Below are 16,314 nucleotides of genomic sequence, written 5' to 3' on the forward strand. Positions count from 1 at the left end.
GGAAAACCGCCGAAACCCAGTCCACATATAGGACCAAACAAGAGAAGTAAAAACAGTGTTGCTGCAAATATGACACTTCTAGCTGTAGATGACACAATATTTTCTGCAGAAACGAATTCTGATGATTGGTTTATTGATAATGGGGCCTCGAAGCATGTCGTAAATAACAGGCACTACTTTATAGACTTCAAAAGATTTAAGCTTCCTCATAGCATCACTGTGGCAAATGGAAAGTCATTACCAGCAATTGGAAAAGGCACCATCAAGATAATGACCATTGTAAATGGGATGAATCAAATCAAAAATCTTGAAGATGTCTGGTATGTTCCAGAAATAAGTAAAAATCTATTTTCTGTGTTAGCATCTCAAGATAGAAATCAAAACAGTGTGTTTGAATCAACATTTAAGGACTGCTATTTAAAAATAGATGGTGAAATAGTTCTGCATGGAACAAGAAATGCTGGTGGGGGTCTCTTCAAAGCCGTGATGAAGACCTTAGTTCCTGAAACTCCCATTGACATCAACATGACTGAGAATAATGAATCAACTCTCCAACTTTATCATGAACGATGGGGTCACCAAGATAAAAAGCATGTAAAGGCCATTGTAGAGAAAGAGTTGAATATTAAGATTAAGTCTGATATGAAATTATGTGAACCCTGTGTATACAGAAAATCCCACCGTTTAAAGTTTGGAACCAGGAAAGCGGTTACAAAAGCTGGAGAATTGTTCTCGACAGATATTTGTGGGCCATTTGATCAGTCATTTAGGAAATACCGTTACTTTGCAATTTTCAAAGATGCCTACACCAAATTTCGATACTGTTTTTTTCTTAAAGCACAAATCAGAAGTAAAAGATGTGCTTGAAAGTTTCATAGCTCACGCTAAGAACTTAGGGCATACGGTTAAAGAAATGCTCAGTGACAATGGTGGAGAATTTGACAACCAAGCTGTTCGCAAGATCTTGAACAAGCATGGAATCTCCCAGAGGCTCACAGCTCCATATACACCAGAACAAAATGGCAGTGCTGAACGAGAGAACAGAACAGTCCTAGAAATGGCCAGAACTCTCAAATACTCGAATGAGGAAGTGGACTTTCCAGCTTTCCTATGGGCAGAGTTCGTCAGTACTTCAATTTATATATTGAATAGGACAGGCAAGTCTTCAGTTCTTAATTCAAGCCCTTATGAATTATGGATGGGAAAGAAACCCAGAATAAAACACATGCGCATCATTGGATCGACTTGCTATACTCATATCCCAGTTCAGAAGAGGAGAAAGATGGACAAAAGGGCAACTAAAGGCTATCTCCTTGGGTATTATGGAGATGAAAGGTACCGCATTTACATCAAAGAAACCAGTACAGTAATCTGTTCCCGAGATGTCATATTTGAAGAGAAACCTTCCATGACTGGAAACATTATAACATTGCACCCACAACAAGTTTCTGGAAGAAATTCATCTCAAGATGATGAAGTTGAAAATAAAGTAATAGACGAAGTCCCTCAACAGGAAAAGAAGGAGGTGGAGGATATACCAGAAAAGGAGACTCGACCCAGAAGACAAATTTCAGGGCCTAAGTGGACAAAGGATTATATCATGAAAAATTCAGAGATTTATGAAGAAAATCCTCCAGAAATAAAGGGAATTACAAGTGGAATGCAGTGCAGCTGATAATCCGAGAAACAGAAATATGAAGGCTCAACACCCAAGAAAGCTTTCCAGAATGATCCTGAAACTTTAGAAGAGGCATTAACTAGTCCTGATGCAGAAAAATGGAAGTTAGCCATGGAAGAAGAGTTGGAAAATTTAAAACGAAATGAAACTTGGGACATAGTGCCTAGGCCAGAGGGAAGGAAAGTTGTGAAATGTAAGTGGGTCTTCAAGAGAAAACTTAACAAAGATGGACAAGTGGAAAGATATAAAACTCGTTTAGTTGCTCGTGGCTACACCCAAGTCGAAGGAATTGACTACAAAGAGACGTTTTCTCCTGTAATAAAAAGAAAATCAATTAGAACTTTATTAGCATCCTCAGTTGAGCAAGACTGGCAGGTTCATCAACTTGATATTACTGCAGCCTATTTAAATGGAAGACTGAGTGAGACAATTTTCGTGGAACAGCCACCCGTGAGTCTGCATGAGAAAACACACAGAGAAGTTTGCTTGCTAAAGAGAAGCCTTCATGGACTTCATCAATCTGGGAGAGAATGGAATATGTGCCTCGATAAATTTCTGAAATCAACGAGCCTAACAAGATCCAGAGCAGATCCTTGTGTTTACTTCAATAAAGAAAAGGAGTTAATTGTAGGTGTGTATGTGGATGATCTTCTTGTAATGTCCAACAAAGAATTCATCATTCAGGAATTTAAGGATAATATTGCAGCTACATTTAAAATCAAGGACTTGGGAGAAATACATCACCTTCTTTCAATTAGGATAAGCAGAAGGGAAGATAGCTGTGTGACTCTTGACCAAAGTGTCTATGCTAGTGAACTCTTGGAAACAACCAATATGCAAGATGCTAAAGGAGCATCAACACCATTAGATCCAGGTATGAAATATACAACAGCCACTAAGGATAACATGTTGAATGCTGAAGGAACATTAAAATATAGGCAGGCTGTTGGAGGGTTCTTGTACCTAGCAGGAAGAACAAGGCCAGATTTAGCTTTTGCTACTACTTACATGAGCCAATTCAATAATTGCCCAAGCAAGGAAGATTGGGCTGGTGTACAACATATCCTTCGTTACCTAAAACAGACCAAGGAATTAAAGCTGACTTTCCAAAAGACAGGAAAGAATTTGGAAGTGTTTTGTGATTCTGATTGGGCTGGTGATAAGATTGGCAGACGATCATTTAGTGGCTATGTGGTGCTACTAGCAGGTGGAGCTGTCTCATGGAGCAGTAAGAAACAACAGACGACCGCATTGTCAACAGTTGAAGCCGAGTACCTCTCAATGTGCCACGCAGCCAAGGAAGTACTGTGGTTCCAGTTTTTTAAAGAAATTGTGGGAGAACATTTTTTAAACTTTCCACAAAACATATTTGTTGATAATCAGGGTGCCATTTCATTAGCCAAAAACCATGTCACTTCAGAGAGTAACAAACATATTGAACTCAGGCATTTTTTCTTGAGAGAAAAGGTTGAAGAGAAGTTGTTAAACTTTACGTATGTGCCTTCCAGTTCAAATGCAGCAGACATGTTCACAAAGAGTGTGCAAAAGAAAGCATTGTTCAATCAAAGGTTCTGTGTAGGACTGAGGGAAATTTAATCAAGGGGGAGTGTTGCAAATAACTTTTATTTGTGATTATATTTCCCATTTGTATTTTACAACATGTGTGGCAACACGCTTTTTATATTTTTCTCTTGGCAACTTTTTTTTTAGTTGTTGTCACTGTTTTACTTTACCATGTAGAATTTACTGTACTTGCGGCATTTTGTGTTTCAATATATGTTAATTTAGATGAATCTCTGCTTATTTATTTGTCTCCATTCCTAACTTTAGACTTCATCAGAAAGAAATGTTTAATAGAGTAAAATAAATATTAAGCTCTTTTTGTAAATTTTGATACCCTTTAGATCATAATTGCTCTTTATTTCATAAATTACGGTTTCATATTTTTAATTTTATAATTTCTGCATGCCATCTTACCAGATTTAAACTGATCATCTATAATCCGGAAAAACCGATAATCCGGAACCGCCGAAGTCCCGACGAGTCCGGATTAAAGACTTTTGACTGTACTATAAAGTCACTACCGTGGAACGTGCACAACCAGGGTATCAATTTTAATACTTTGAGAGACACAAAATTTGCCCGCTCTCATGAATTCATTGCATATCCTGTAGAATATGCTTTTGACATATGATTGGAGGCTTTTCTTTCCTTAAAAGTCTCAATCTCTGAGCAAGGCTTGAGTGCAAGGGAAAGACAGGCCTGCACTCAGAAGTTAGAATTGATTTTTCAGGCATATTTATTATTAAAACAAAATTTATTTTCTAAAATTGGGGTTCTACTTACTTAAAAGAAGTGCCGGAGCTTTTTCACTCAGGGCTCCGGTGCTCTCTGACTGAAATTATAATTTATCTCGAGAACTGAGAACTACCGGAGCCGGACTCCGAAGCAAATTTAAGCTTGGGCCTGAAGAATGCATATTAGCAGATGTGGAAGTTAACAGATGAGGAATTGCTATTAGTAAGAGAATGGTTCACTGAATATGAAGAATGTTGGCAAGCTGTCCAGCTATTCAATAAATTATCCCTAGAATTTTTGTCAACTTTAAGAAGGATTTCCTATTTCAAAAATTCCACATGCATTTTTGTTTAATGAGAATAAATAATATTTCTGTCTTCACAGCATCTAGGCTGCTAAAGCCCTGTGCTCTACGTTCTAGCAAAATATTACCCATGAATTTTAATATGCTAATTAACAGTGGGTTTAATAAGGAAAGAAGCAAGCAAAGATAGCGTGCTATTATTACTCATAATGACGGAAATACCTCATGGACTGGAGGAAACGGCGTTCGCCAAAGTCTTCATCTCCTTTCTTCTTGCTTAAAAGCAAGATTGCTACCAAAGAATGCTATTACTCGTAATGACACTTCAACTACTACAGCATGGTGGTTGCTAAGACAACGCGCCATAGTTTGTTATGATATATTCCTCGTATCACGTCCATTAACATGCAAACTCTAAATCCATCCTCATTCGAAGATGATGATTTATATTCTGGTTACAATGAATTTCATCCATCTCTGGATATTGCAGTTAGTATAACTGTTGTAAATTTAGATAATTGTTGATTTCATAAGTAAGAAAGTATTTGTAATTGGGTTTTTATCAAAAGATAACTTTTTCAATTCATCTTAAAACTGAGCATGATTTAAAACAATATAAGTAATGTTTCTAGTAACTTTTAGTCAAAAGATTCCATGTTTTTCTTGATATTATTTTATTAAAATGTTTAGGAATGATTCTATTTCTGATTATCTTTGTGAACTGTTAAGATACAGACTTCTATGAAGTGGTAACAGTGTGATGCCAGATTTGTTGACGTGATGTCATTTTATTTAGTGGCATTTAATTTCCTAATATTATTTTATTTATTTTGTTATTTATTTATTTATTTATTTTGCTTTTTTACAGAAGAAATTAAATATTCCCCTTTAATTAGTGCCACATAAAAAGCTAGTCTGTGCTACCCAGTACACTAGGCTTTATGTGGTGCTAAATATATCAAAATGTTTATTGCCTTATATTCTGGTGCACTATTAACACCAAAAATATGATCGAAATTTACAAGTGCGTATTATATGCAGGATATAAAATTGATAGATTAAAAATATGGAAAAAATCAGTATACAAAAGTTACATTTTTATGCATACTTAGGCTATTTATTTAAAAGTAATGACATACCTTTCGAACTTAAAAAATTTTCATTATCAGATAACATGAAAAGTTTGTCATGTTCGTCTTCCATTATATCTTCAGGCACATCGTCGATTTCTGTTTCATCTTCACCATCACTGTTACTCTGATCCATAAATAAATAATCATCATCTGTTCCATCTTTCACCACAAACATCCTTCCTGCAGAACAATTTCCATTTTCTTTCACAAACTGAATGACTTTCCATTTGAAACCAGCACTGCATTGTTTTGTTTGACAGTAACCCTATTTATTACTAAAAGGAACACTAGACCAACTGTATTTCAACTAAAACCTTTGATGTTCACTTCAAAATCATGGCTTCAAATGTCTACAGAAAGAAAACATCTGAATCCTAATCCGTCGAATTCTTTCCAGTTGGAAGTGCATTCTTACTCCAAATTATTCCCTTTTCTCAAAACCCTACAATAGTATTCTTCTGGACACTTGCACTGAATACAGTCCATCCTCTTTGCACGAATATTTACTCAAGCATTTAACCCACACACATATTATTCCTCTTTTCACCTGTCAATTTGGTATATAATTGTTCGAAAGGCTAGGACAAATCTTCGAATAAGTGACCTCAAAAAATAAGAGCATTGCACATGTATCCTTTAAGTTTCTTCATGAAGAATTGGGTGCATGTTATATGGCATTTAAACCTAAAAGTTTAAAAGGTAAAAGTATATTTATGGTTACCCCTTAGCGAACATTGGCGGTACATGGATATCGAGTGTGTGCAATTCTTTGAGTTCTTATTTTGGCTTGTGTAATGGCGATTTTTGAGTCAAAAATCGCTGCTACACAAAGCCAAAATAACAAGGCAAATAATTGCACAAACTCGGTATCCATATACACATCGACCTATTTTCACTTTAAAAAAATTGCAGAATTGCACAAACTTGGCATTGAGCACTCCCTTGACTTTATCCATGTACACATCAACCTATTTTCACTTAAAAAAAAACATCAGAGAATTGCACAAACTAGGCATTGCACACTCCCTTGACTTTGTCCATGTACACATCGAACTGTATTCACTTAAAAATTCAAAGGAGCAGCCAACAAAAAAATATATAATCTCAATAAACTACATTTTAAATCAAACAATGAAATAACATAAAAAAGGAAATTCATCTTTGCACTACACAAAGGAAATATCCACTTACCTTATTTACGATTTAACAAGTCTTCAGTCAAACAAAATTCCTTAACAGCATCCAAAAACTTCCTAAAATTATCTGAACTAGAATCTGTATACTGGTGTCGGCACATAAATTCACAGAATAAGAGTCAAAAATATCCTCTACAACGCCGTATCATCCAACCATATCCATTTCCTTCCTACAAACAGGACACTTGATAATGGCTACTGTGTAAACCTTAATTTACACACCAGTCAAGTAATGCTCTTTTCTCCTTTCTTTCCATATCACACAGAAACTTCAAATTAATCTTATCACATTCAGCCATTTTACCATCTAAACCAGAAAACAAGCAATGTACTTCCTAAACAACTCACATGACAAGCCCTTACAAATTCACAGCAATCATGCAACCGATTACGTCATAATAGGGTTTCCATAACATTCAACTACTCAGGCTACCATAAATAAACCACCACTTGGTGATAAATGAAGTAACAACTTCGCGATAATACAAGGGGTGCTCTTCTATCTACTCTAATTGTTAAAAAATATAGCTTGAAATTATAGATCAATATAAATATGCCAGAAAATATGGTATTTACATAGTTAGTTAGAATTAAACATACATAACTTACATAGTTGTTAGAATTAAACTGTGTGCCCAAGAAACATTCCAACCCAAAGTGAAAAAATATGTGTGCCTGCCACTGTCTCTAAATTCATTTCAAAGCATATAAACTCATAAAATCAGTCAGTCTATTTTGAAAGGAAACTGAAAGCCTTTATCATTTTATACAGAAACATTCTACTTAACAGGAATTTAATATGAGCAATAACCAGTTAACACAATTGCATGAAATGATACTATTTCCCACTTTTCATATGATGTGAAAAAGAAAGAAAGAAACGAAAGGAAGAAAAAAAATCTTTAAAATGATTTTTAACATCACACAAATTTTTTGTTACTAATCTGCTGCAAAGTTGTTTTTTTTAAATCCCCAATATGGTTAAAACATGTAAATAAGATAAATACAACATTGACGAAACTCTGTGGAAGCATTGACATTATAAGGATCTATTTTTCAGTACTTTCTGATTATTTATACCCCCACTGAAAAGTGATAAACCTTGTTAGCAACTCTGTAGAACATTTGTGAACTCATTGGCAACTTTGGAGAGAAGCAAAAGAACATTTGTTTATGTAGCATTTTTATGTCTTATTTCAATGATGCATCTCGTGCTGTCTGTTTTTTTTTTTTTTTTTAAACCCATTTATTAAAAATGAAACACTGAGCTTTTTCTTTTCGAAGAAATTGTGTTTTATTATTATTATTATTATTTTGTGCTCTTCTGCTGCTTATGTACAAAGTAACCTGTGTTTGCAAATAATAATAATAATAATGTCAAAGGATTGCACAAACTTATTTTTGCATATCAGCTATGATAACGGTATCTGAAGAATAGTTTAAACTTCAGCGCGTACTACAACATAATGAAAATAAAGAAGGCAAACTTCTCAGTTCATTATTATTTGTTAAAACGATAACAAATGTGCTCAATGCAGTAAGAAATACTAGCATTAAAAACGACCATTGAATAGTGCAAATCTGTGTGTACTCAAAGACACATTTGTTACACACATACCTGGATTGTAATATAAATACTTTTTATTGATATCATATGTAGCTATATGGATATTTTTGGCAACATGGTGTGTTGCCTCGTTAACCCTTTCCTGATAGGAGCTTAAGTCATCCAGTTGCTAACAGCACACTAACAGGATGCACTGTGTTGTTGGGACAAGCAATTTACAAGCATCTGCGCAAGTGCAGAATACGTTTTCGCGTGAGCGTTTAATGTATGACGGACGGTATAAGCTAAAATTATCTAATTATCTATTTCAGTTAATGTGGATAATTGCGTTGTATTAACTTATCTTCAAATTGGATCCGGCTTATTATTTTTTGCAGACTGTAAGAGCAATTTTCTAAAAGTAAGCTTGAACTTTCGATTATGTCAAATAGAATTTCCGATGCTGGAGCTCCCAAAGGATCTAGAAAATGAAAGTATGTTTCGATGTCCATCAAACAAAAAACGAATTGCTACAAAAAATGAATAAAAGCATATCCTTTGTTTATCTAACCGTTCCGAAATCTGTTTATCAATTTCACGCTGCTCCGCGGCGGGGGGGGGGGGGGCACGTCGCGGCGCGCAATGAACTGGAAGTTGATCTGTCAACACTATCGTTATCTTCAGGGCAGATGTTTTTATTTTAGTCGGCTTATAATTCCTTACTAAATGTAGTATTTAATTTCGATGTACTCCGTCTTTGATATGATTTAAATCAAATTCCTCGTCATTATAAATATCACGAATACAAATCACATAGTTTTCTGGTTGCAATTTTCTAATTTCGGCTATGAGTAAGGTATGCTTTACGCATCCACGCGTTAAAAGAAATGTTTAATAAAGTAAACAAATAAATATTAGGCTTCTTTTTTGGTAAATTTGGATACCCTTTAGATCATAATTGCTCATTATTTTATAAATTACGGTTTCATATTTTTAGTTTTATAATTTCTGCATGCCATCTTACCAGATTTAAACTGATGATCTATAATCCGGAAAAATCGATAATCCGGAATCGCCGAAGTCCCGACGAGTCCGGATTAAAGACTTTGACTGTACTCATATAGTTATCAGAATTAATTTGAAAACTTTATCATCATATTTCCCTTGCCATCTGAAGTATAAAAAATGTTCATTAAACAATATGCAAAATGTTCATCTCATGCTATCCAAACCCTAAGAAGTATTAATAAAACCTCCAAAACACTAGGATGTAGATCCCTATATTAAAAAAAAAGTAACAAAAAGAATTCAGAAAAAATGGAATGATCCCCTTGTGTTTATATCAGCTGACACAATTAATAGCCAGCTCTATTTATTTTCATTAATGAACCCATGATTTCTGTTTTGGTTCCAAAATAAAAAATACTGCAACAGAATGAAGGTCAATATTCTCCAATCATGATAAATTCCACTATAGTAAACATAGGGCTACATCTAGTGGCCAAAAAATAAACTATTTAAATGTTCTATCTAAAAATTCATATGTGGTGTGCGCATCCTAACAGACAGTTTAAGTGGCAAATCCATATATGACACACCTGGCTGTAAGATACAATTGGTGGCCATTGCATGTGTAACACACCCTTTTTGTGGCTTTTTCTGTTGAGGGCAAGAGAGAATAAGAAGAAAATAACACTTTTTCTGATGCAATTTTAAAATGCTTATTTTGAATTTGTATTTACAATCAAAAGTCGTTAATCCGGACTCGTCGGGACTTCGGCGATTCCGGATTATAGATCATCAGTTTAAATCTGGTAAGATGGCATGCAGAAATTACAAAATTAAAAATATGAAACCGTAATTTATGAAATAATGAACAATTATGATCTAAAGGGTATCAAAATTTACAAAAAGAAAAAGCTTAATATTTGTTTGTTTATTAAACATTTCTTTCAATGTAAGTTATTTAAGTTGCTTCATTTCATGTGACAATACTTTCTCTTTAATTCTATTAAACAGACATAATTTCTTGTTTAGTTACAAAGTTCCGCTGTTCAAGTCCTATAATTGCTGTGCCGAGAATACTGACTAATTTGTCAATCAAAATGTTTTCATTTTCAATAACCTCTGTGTCACTTTCTTCACTATCGGAAGCGAATTATAATGACAACGAACTTGATTTAAATCATATCAAATACGGAGTATATCGAGATGAATTACTACATTTAGTAAGGAATTATAAGCCAAATAAAATAAAAAAATCTGCTCTGAAGATAAGGATAGTGCTGACAGATCAACTTCCAATTCATTGCGCGCCACCGCGTTGCTCCCCCCCTCCTGCTGCAGAGCAGCGTGAAATTGATAAACAGATTTCGGATTTCAAAACATACTTTCACTTTGTAAATCCTTTTCATATTAGTAAATATATATTGGAGATTCTATTTGACATAATCGAAAGTTCAAGCTTACTTTTATAAAATTGCTCTAACAGTCTGCAAAAAATAATAAGCCGGATCCAATTTGAAGATTAAGGAACAACGCAATCTGCAACATTAACTGAATTAGATAATTTTATCTTAGCTTATACCATCCGTTATACATTAAACGTGCATGCGTAAACGTATTATGCGCTTGCGCACACGCAAATTCGCAGCCGTAAAGGTCTTCCGCGCACACATAAACGCCTATGCGTTCATCTCGACGCATGCGCAGAAAGTTTGTAGCTTTGAGGTCCGGATTATGGGTGTTCGAATTAACGACTTTTGACTGTACTGTATATTTCTGAACATAAGCCAAAAGATAAGATTTTACTGCAGATATTCAATCAAAACTGAAGAAACTGAACTAAAATATCTTATAAGGCAAATTTAAATTTGGCCAATAAATTCAGCTATGCATTGCAAGAAATTTGAATAATTAGTTGTCTGATTTAGTTAGATTCATCACATGAGCTGAATATGAGTTTTATGTCTTTATTTGTTTGAAAAATATGTCAGACACGACCATTCCATTATTAAAAAAAATTTTTGCATCTTCAGTGCTGCGAAAATGATACTATCTGTGAAGCAGATGATGACAGTGTTAATGCTGAAATAAAGGCTGATGTCATTCTTTCAGTTTTAACTGTAACAGATAAAGAATAATTTCAAGAATTGCTTGAAAATTTGGAGTTATATTCTAATATTAAGAAATTTGATTAATATAAGAATTAAATAAAATAAAAAATAACATTTTAACATTAATTTCAATTATTTATTTTTGTGATCAAATTTTTATAAATCATTTTAAATTCATGTTTAAGATGACCAAACAACAGTAGTAAAAAATTACTAAAAATGATCATCTTTCTTATCTCATCCTTTTTCATTCTCATCAGAGAAAGATATAAATCATTTTGAATTTGTAAATAAACTGAGTTTTAAACTTCAAGAGCAAAACAAATGCTAAAAAATACTGAGTTTGCTTAGGGAAATTTTAAGGATTAAATATATTTTCAATAAGATTTGTTAAATATCTTAGATTTTAGTGAATTGTAAAGATTTCATTAGATATTTAATAAAAACTTAAAGCAAAGCATTGAGGAATATGGGGCCTATTTTGTTTTTATAAGAAAAAATTAATCTTATTAAGATGCTGTTATTTAGTACTGAAACAAGAGCTACAGAAGAGAGTAATTGTAAAAGAATTTGAAATAGATTTCTATTGTATTGAGCACATGAGTAAAATTTTGTTTCATGTTTATTCTGACATCTTTCAAAGTTCACTGAATTCATAATAAAATGTGCATTTAATATAAAAAATTGCATGATAATATATAAACGGTGAACTTATTTCAAATACTTATATTTAATTTTAAGAAACAAAATAACTTGATCAAATATTTAGATTTTAAACAAAACTTTATGTAACTGATATCTGTTAACTGTAATGAGGAATTTAATTCATAATAGTATATGTCCCCTCAGTTTACATTAATTGATGAATGAATTATACTTATTCATACTACTTTGCTTACTTAATGTGATTTTATCTGGCACATATTATTTGGTAAATTTATTAACTGTATAAGGTGAAATTTCCCTGTATTTCAAATTCTGTACCATTAAAATGTCTTCAAAAGCTGTAGGAATACTTATTTCTGAAGAGACGATTGTATAAACCTTTAGTGACGTTTGAGATTTGCAATTACAAATTATATAATTATGTTTGTCAGTTTTGGAAAATGAGAACAGAATTATTTTAAGAGGGAAATAAGCTGTATGATTCATATGAATCATGTTCTGTATATATATATATAGGACACTGAATGCATAACTTGCTATTCTACCTGTGTTTGTTTACAATAAAGATATTTTTCAATACTTTTTGATTTTTACCGGCAACCTGCAATCAGTCATCAAAATAATATAACAAACTCAAAACCAAATAATAAGAACTGCATTTTGTTTAATTCAAAATTATGACATTTTTTAATTTACCATCAAGTGAAAATTAAGCTATAAAGTTATCATAATCTTCCAAGAAAGGACTATTTTAGCCTCACTAAAATTTGCAAAAAAGGTATATGAAATGAAGTTACGTATCACTTGGAAGCACTATGAAGATTGAATGGTAAAGTAGGGTTTGCATTTTTTTAAATTAAAGTAAATTATAAGTTTTTTTAACATTTTTATTAATTTTTTAGTGGTTGCAAGGTTAAGCCATTCTTTCTTCCCAAATATGCATGACATCTATCTGCTGTACATTTTTAATACAAGCTGTGTTCATTTCCCCCAACTGCACTCTGTAACTGGAATGGGAGCTGAGCTCATTAATCACTATCAAAAGGTTAAAACTCCATTGTTTACAAGCGCCTCTTTTTTGGAAAGGAGGGCACCTAAACTGGTGACATTTTTTTCCTTGCAACTTCTTCCAGTGTCACCAGTTTAACCAGCAAATACCTGTTTTTCAATAAATTCCTGAGATATAAGTGTGTAATTCTTGTTGCATGTGTATCTGTGATTATGTATAAAACAATATATGCTCTTCAAACCATATCAAATTTTATTTAAAAAATTATTTTTAAAAATCATATCTTGAATAATTTTGAACTAAATTTGATAATGTCATCATGAAATTTGTTTTCTATGAATATGTACCAATATAATTATAGTAGGCTTCTATTTTAAAGCAGTGATGTTAACAAACCAGTTCACATGCAATACAGAAGTTTCACATGCTATTAAGTTCCAGAGCAACTTTATCTAAGCAAACTGATTCTTAAAACTGTACTGGAGTATTTATTCAAGCAATTTATTATTGATATGTTACTGGCAAAGTTTGAAATCCAGCATTCTATAGAATACCTAGGCATTGTATATAATGCCTAAAACTAGCTGCAAATGTATGAAATGATTCATATTTCACACATTTCCAAGGCATTCTGTAGAATGACAAATGGCAAACCAGCAAAGTATGAAATGCATTTCTGATTTGTTTCAAAGGACTGAACTACTTTTCTGAAGTTAGTGAATAATGTAAAAAAGCCAAAATGACTACTAAGAAGGAACCACGTGACTACTGGCCACTGAATTGCTAGGATGAGATGTTTGTAGAAAACAAAGTGCATTCCTTTACCCTGTTAAAGCATTATTACTATACAGCATTACATCACGGATGCTGAGTAATTTTCCATATTTCATGAAAACTCATTTGAGTACTGCACAGGAACGATGTGACAGAATGTCGAAAGAACTTTCAACCAATTACAAAAATGTTACATGTAATTCTATTGAACTGTAACGACCACCTTTGTGAGCCCTGCCAGAAAAAACAAAAAGGTATTAAAAAGGGCACTGATGTGAAACTTACGATTGTTTCTGAATTTAACTTCCATTGTAAGGTAGATCTTACCGATTCCCCCTCTTTTTTTTTTTTTTTTTTTTTTAAAACATATTTCGAGGAATAGTTTTTTTTAATGGCACTCTTTCGTTAATTTTTCAAAATAACATTTGAATTTTAGAGGAATGAACGTCTTTTAAATAATAACCTTATCATAACCCTTTTTTTCATACTTTGCCTAAAGAGCATCTGTCATTCTATAGAATGCCTAGGTAAAGTATGTAATATAATTCTCATATTTCATACTATGCCCGTAACAAATATAACTAACTGTTACTTCTTTAGACAATGAACTTGTTACATTATTCTAATTTCACTATTGTTATTAAAGTAGTCAGATACTTCTATTTAATTTATCTTATTTTTCAATTAATACATTAAAGTGACTGCACTTATGTCTTTTAGGGCATTTCTGCTGCATAATCACCACTTCTAAAATTACTGAAAAGTTATCACCTTGATGTCATGCTGTAAAACTGCACAGTATTTTTTACAACACCAGTTTTAATTAGTCTGATATCTGACACTGATGATTAGCCAAATATGTATTAATATTGGAAATATGTTGCATATATGAATCAATTAATCAATGTAGTATGAGTATTCTCTAAAGAGTGTATGCATAATCATATATAAGTATTGAAAAATTACTCATTAATACAATCAATATAGGTGGAGAGTGTTTCTAATACACTCTCCATCTGTATTGATTTTATAATAAAGGTCTGAAAATCTGTACTAAGTATGATTGTGTTTTCTGAACCTATAAATAAAGTTACTCTTTTTATAAGTATTTTTCAAATATTCTCTCAGTATATTCATCACGCTGGTAATAAGAAGAATGCTGAGACACACATGATATTTTTCCCTAAAAGGGAAAAGAATCATTAAATAAAGTAGTTAGATTCCTGCGATAAATGATATTTGTTGAAAATTAGAATATAATAAACAATTTAATTGTCAGCAACTATTACAGGACCAACTGTAAAGCATGCGTGGCACATGTGCATTTGCTCAAGGTGACAAAATCTGAGGAGCAGGAAAACTGGCCTAAATTAAATTTAGGCAAGAGAGTGGCAAAATATACTGTGGTTTAGGGTTACAATTTCTTTTTTTAATTATTATTCTTAAATACATTTAATTAAATTATAATTTTTTTCTTTATTAATTAGTATGCATTTAAAATTCCAGGCTATTCAAGAAGATGAAGCTTTTCAACAAGCTGTACGTACTAGTTATGGAAAGAGACCCATTGTAAGTTTGCTCTTTTTTACCTGTTTTTATATTAGAATATTAAATTCAAATTAATATATATATATCAACTTGAAATTATATGTTTAAATTAACTTGCTATACTTTAAATGTTTAAACATATAAAAGGAAAAGAAAATTTTAAAATGTAATTTTTTATATTGCATCACAGCCATAATAGTGATGAAGATCTGCTTTCTTTTAACATGGTATTTTCAAATTTAAAAAAAAATGCATTTAAAATTCATTTACAATTCTAGAATTTATATTGTTTAACAAAATTTATTTACGATTCTAGAATTTATATCGTTTAACAAAATTTACAGAATTTTCTGCACTGATTATCCCAATACATTAAGAGACAATTTCCAGTGGTATAATTGTTTGAAATTTTTCTTTTGTTACATAGTTATATGTAATTTGGTTTATACATAGGTTTATAATTATTAATTTATAATTTTATTCATTGTTAGTTATTTTATACATTTATTTATCATTTCTTCTTTTGCTGGATTCCCCCCTAAAGAAATCATATATGTAAAACAAATTGTTTCTACATTCATAAGTGATTGGTGCTAAAAGTTTCAGAATCATTGTTTCACACTATTCATATTATGCAGAATTTTGTGAAATAACAAGGTGAAAGCAATAAATGTATCCATGAAATTTCTTAACAGTTATTCATATGACATGAATTATTCAGAATAAAACAACTCGGAAATTTCGGTGGGAGAGGGGAGAGGTTACACAGCTGTTTGCAAGGTATGTGGCTTCATCTGAAAGAAGATTTTTTTTTAAGTTCTAATTCATTGTCAAATCTTTGTACCATGCTGACAGCACTGATAATCCTATGTAGGTTTATCCAAAAAAAAGTTTACAAGGAGAAGCATTTGAAACATAATAATTGTGGAGAGAATATTTCCACCCAGGGTAATTGACAGATGGCGCTAGTTGTCCTACAGCGGTTCTACGAGTAAGTAGCATCAGTACACAGACACTTAAGAGCGACAGTAATGGCACGACGTCTA

At 32.4% G+C, this 16,314-nt stretch overlaps 1 protein-coding gene across 3 annotated transcripts in view; it reads left to right on the forward strand.

The window, feature by feature from the left end:
- Positions 1-4,598: 4,598 nt before the first annotated feature.
- The window catches only part of nompB (intraflagellar transport protein 88-like protein nompB), an 81,981-nt gene continuing 70,265 nt past the window's right edge, over positions 4,599-16,314 (forward strand). The window contains exons 1-2 of one of the 3 annotated variants that reach the window (XR_015042958.1): positions 4,599-4,769; positions 15,227-15,289. Coding sequence is in view for 2 of the 3 variants with exons in the window: in XM_035375012.2 (XP_035230903.1) it covers positions 4,686-4,769; positions 15,227-15,289 (147 nt within the window). In the remaining variant the exon portion in view is untranslated. The remainder of the gene's footprint in view (positions 4,770-15,226; positions 15,290-16,314) is intronic. The other 2 variants (XM_035375012.2, XM_085823346.1) reach the window with 2 other exon arrangements.

Source organism: Stegodyphus dumicola, chromosome 9 (assembly GCF_044657685.1).
Source record: "Stegodyphus dumicola isolate Sdum_Otavi_A_Nest chromosome 9, ASM4465768v1".
Taxonomy (NCBI): Eukaryota; Metazoa; Arthropoda; class Arachnida; order Araneae; family Eresidae; genus Stegodyphus; species Stegodyphus dumicola.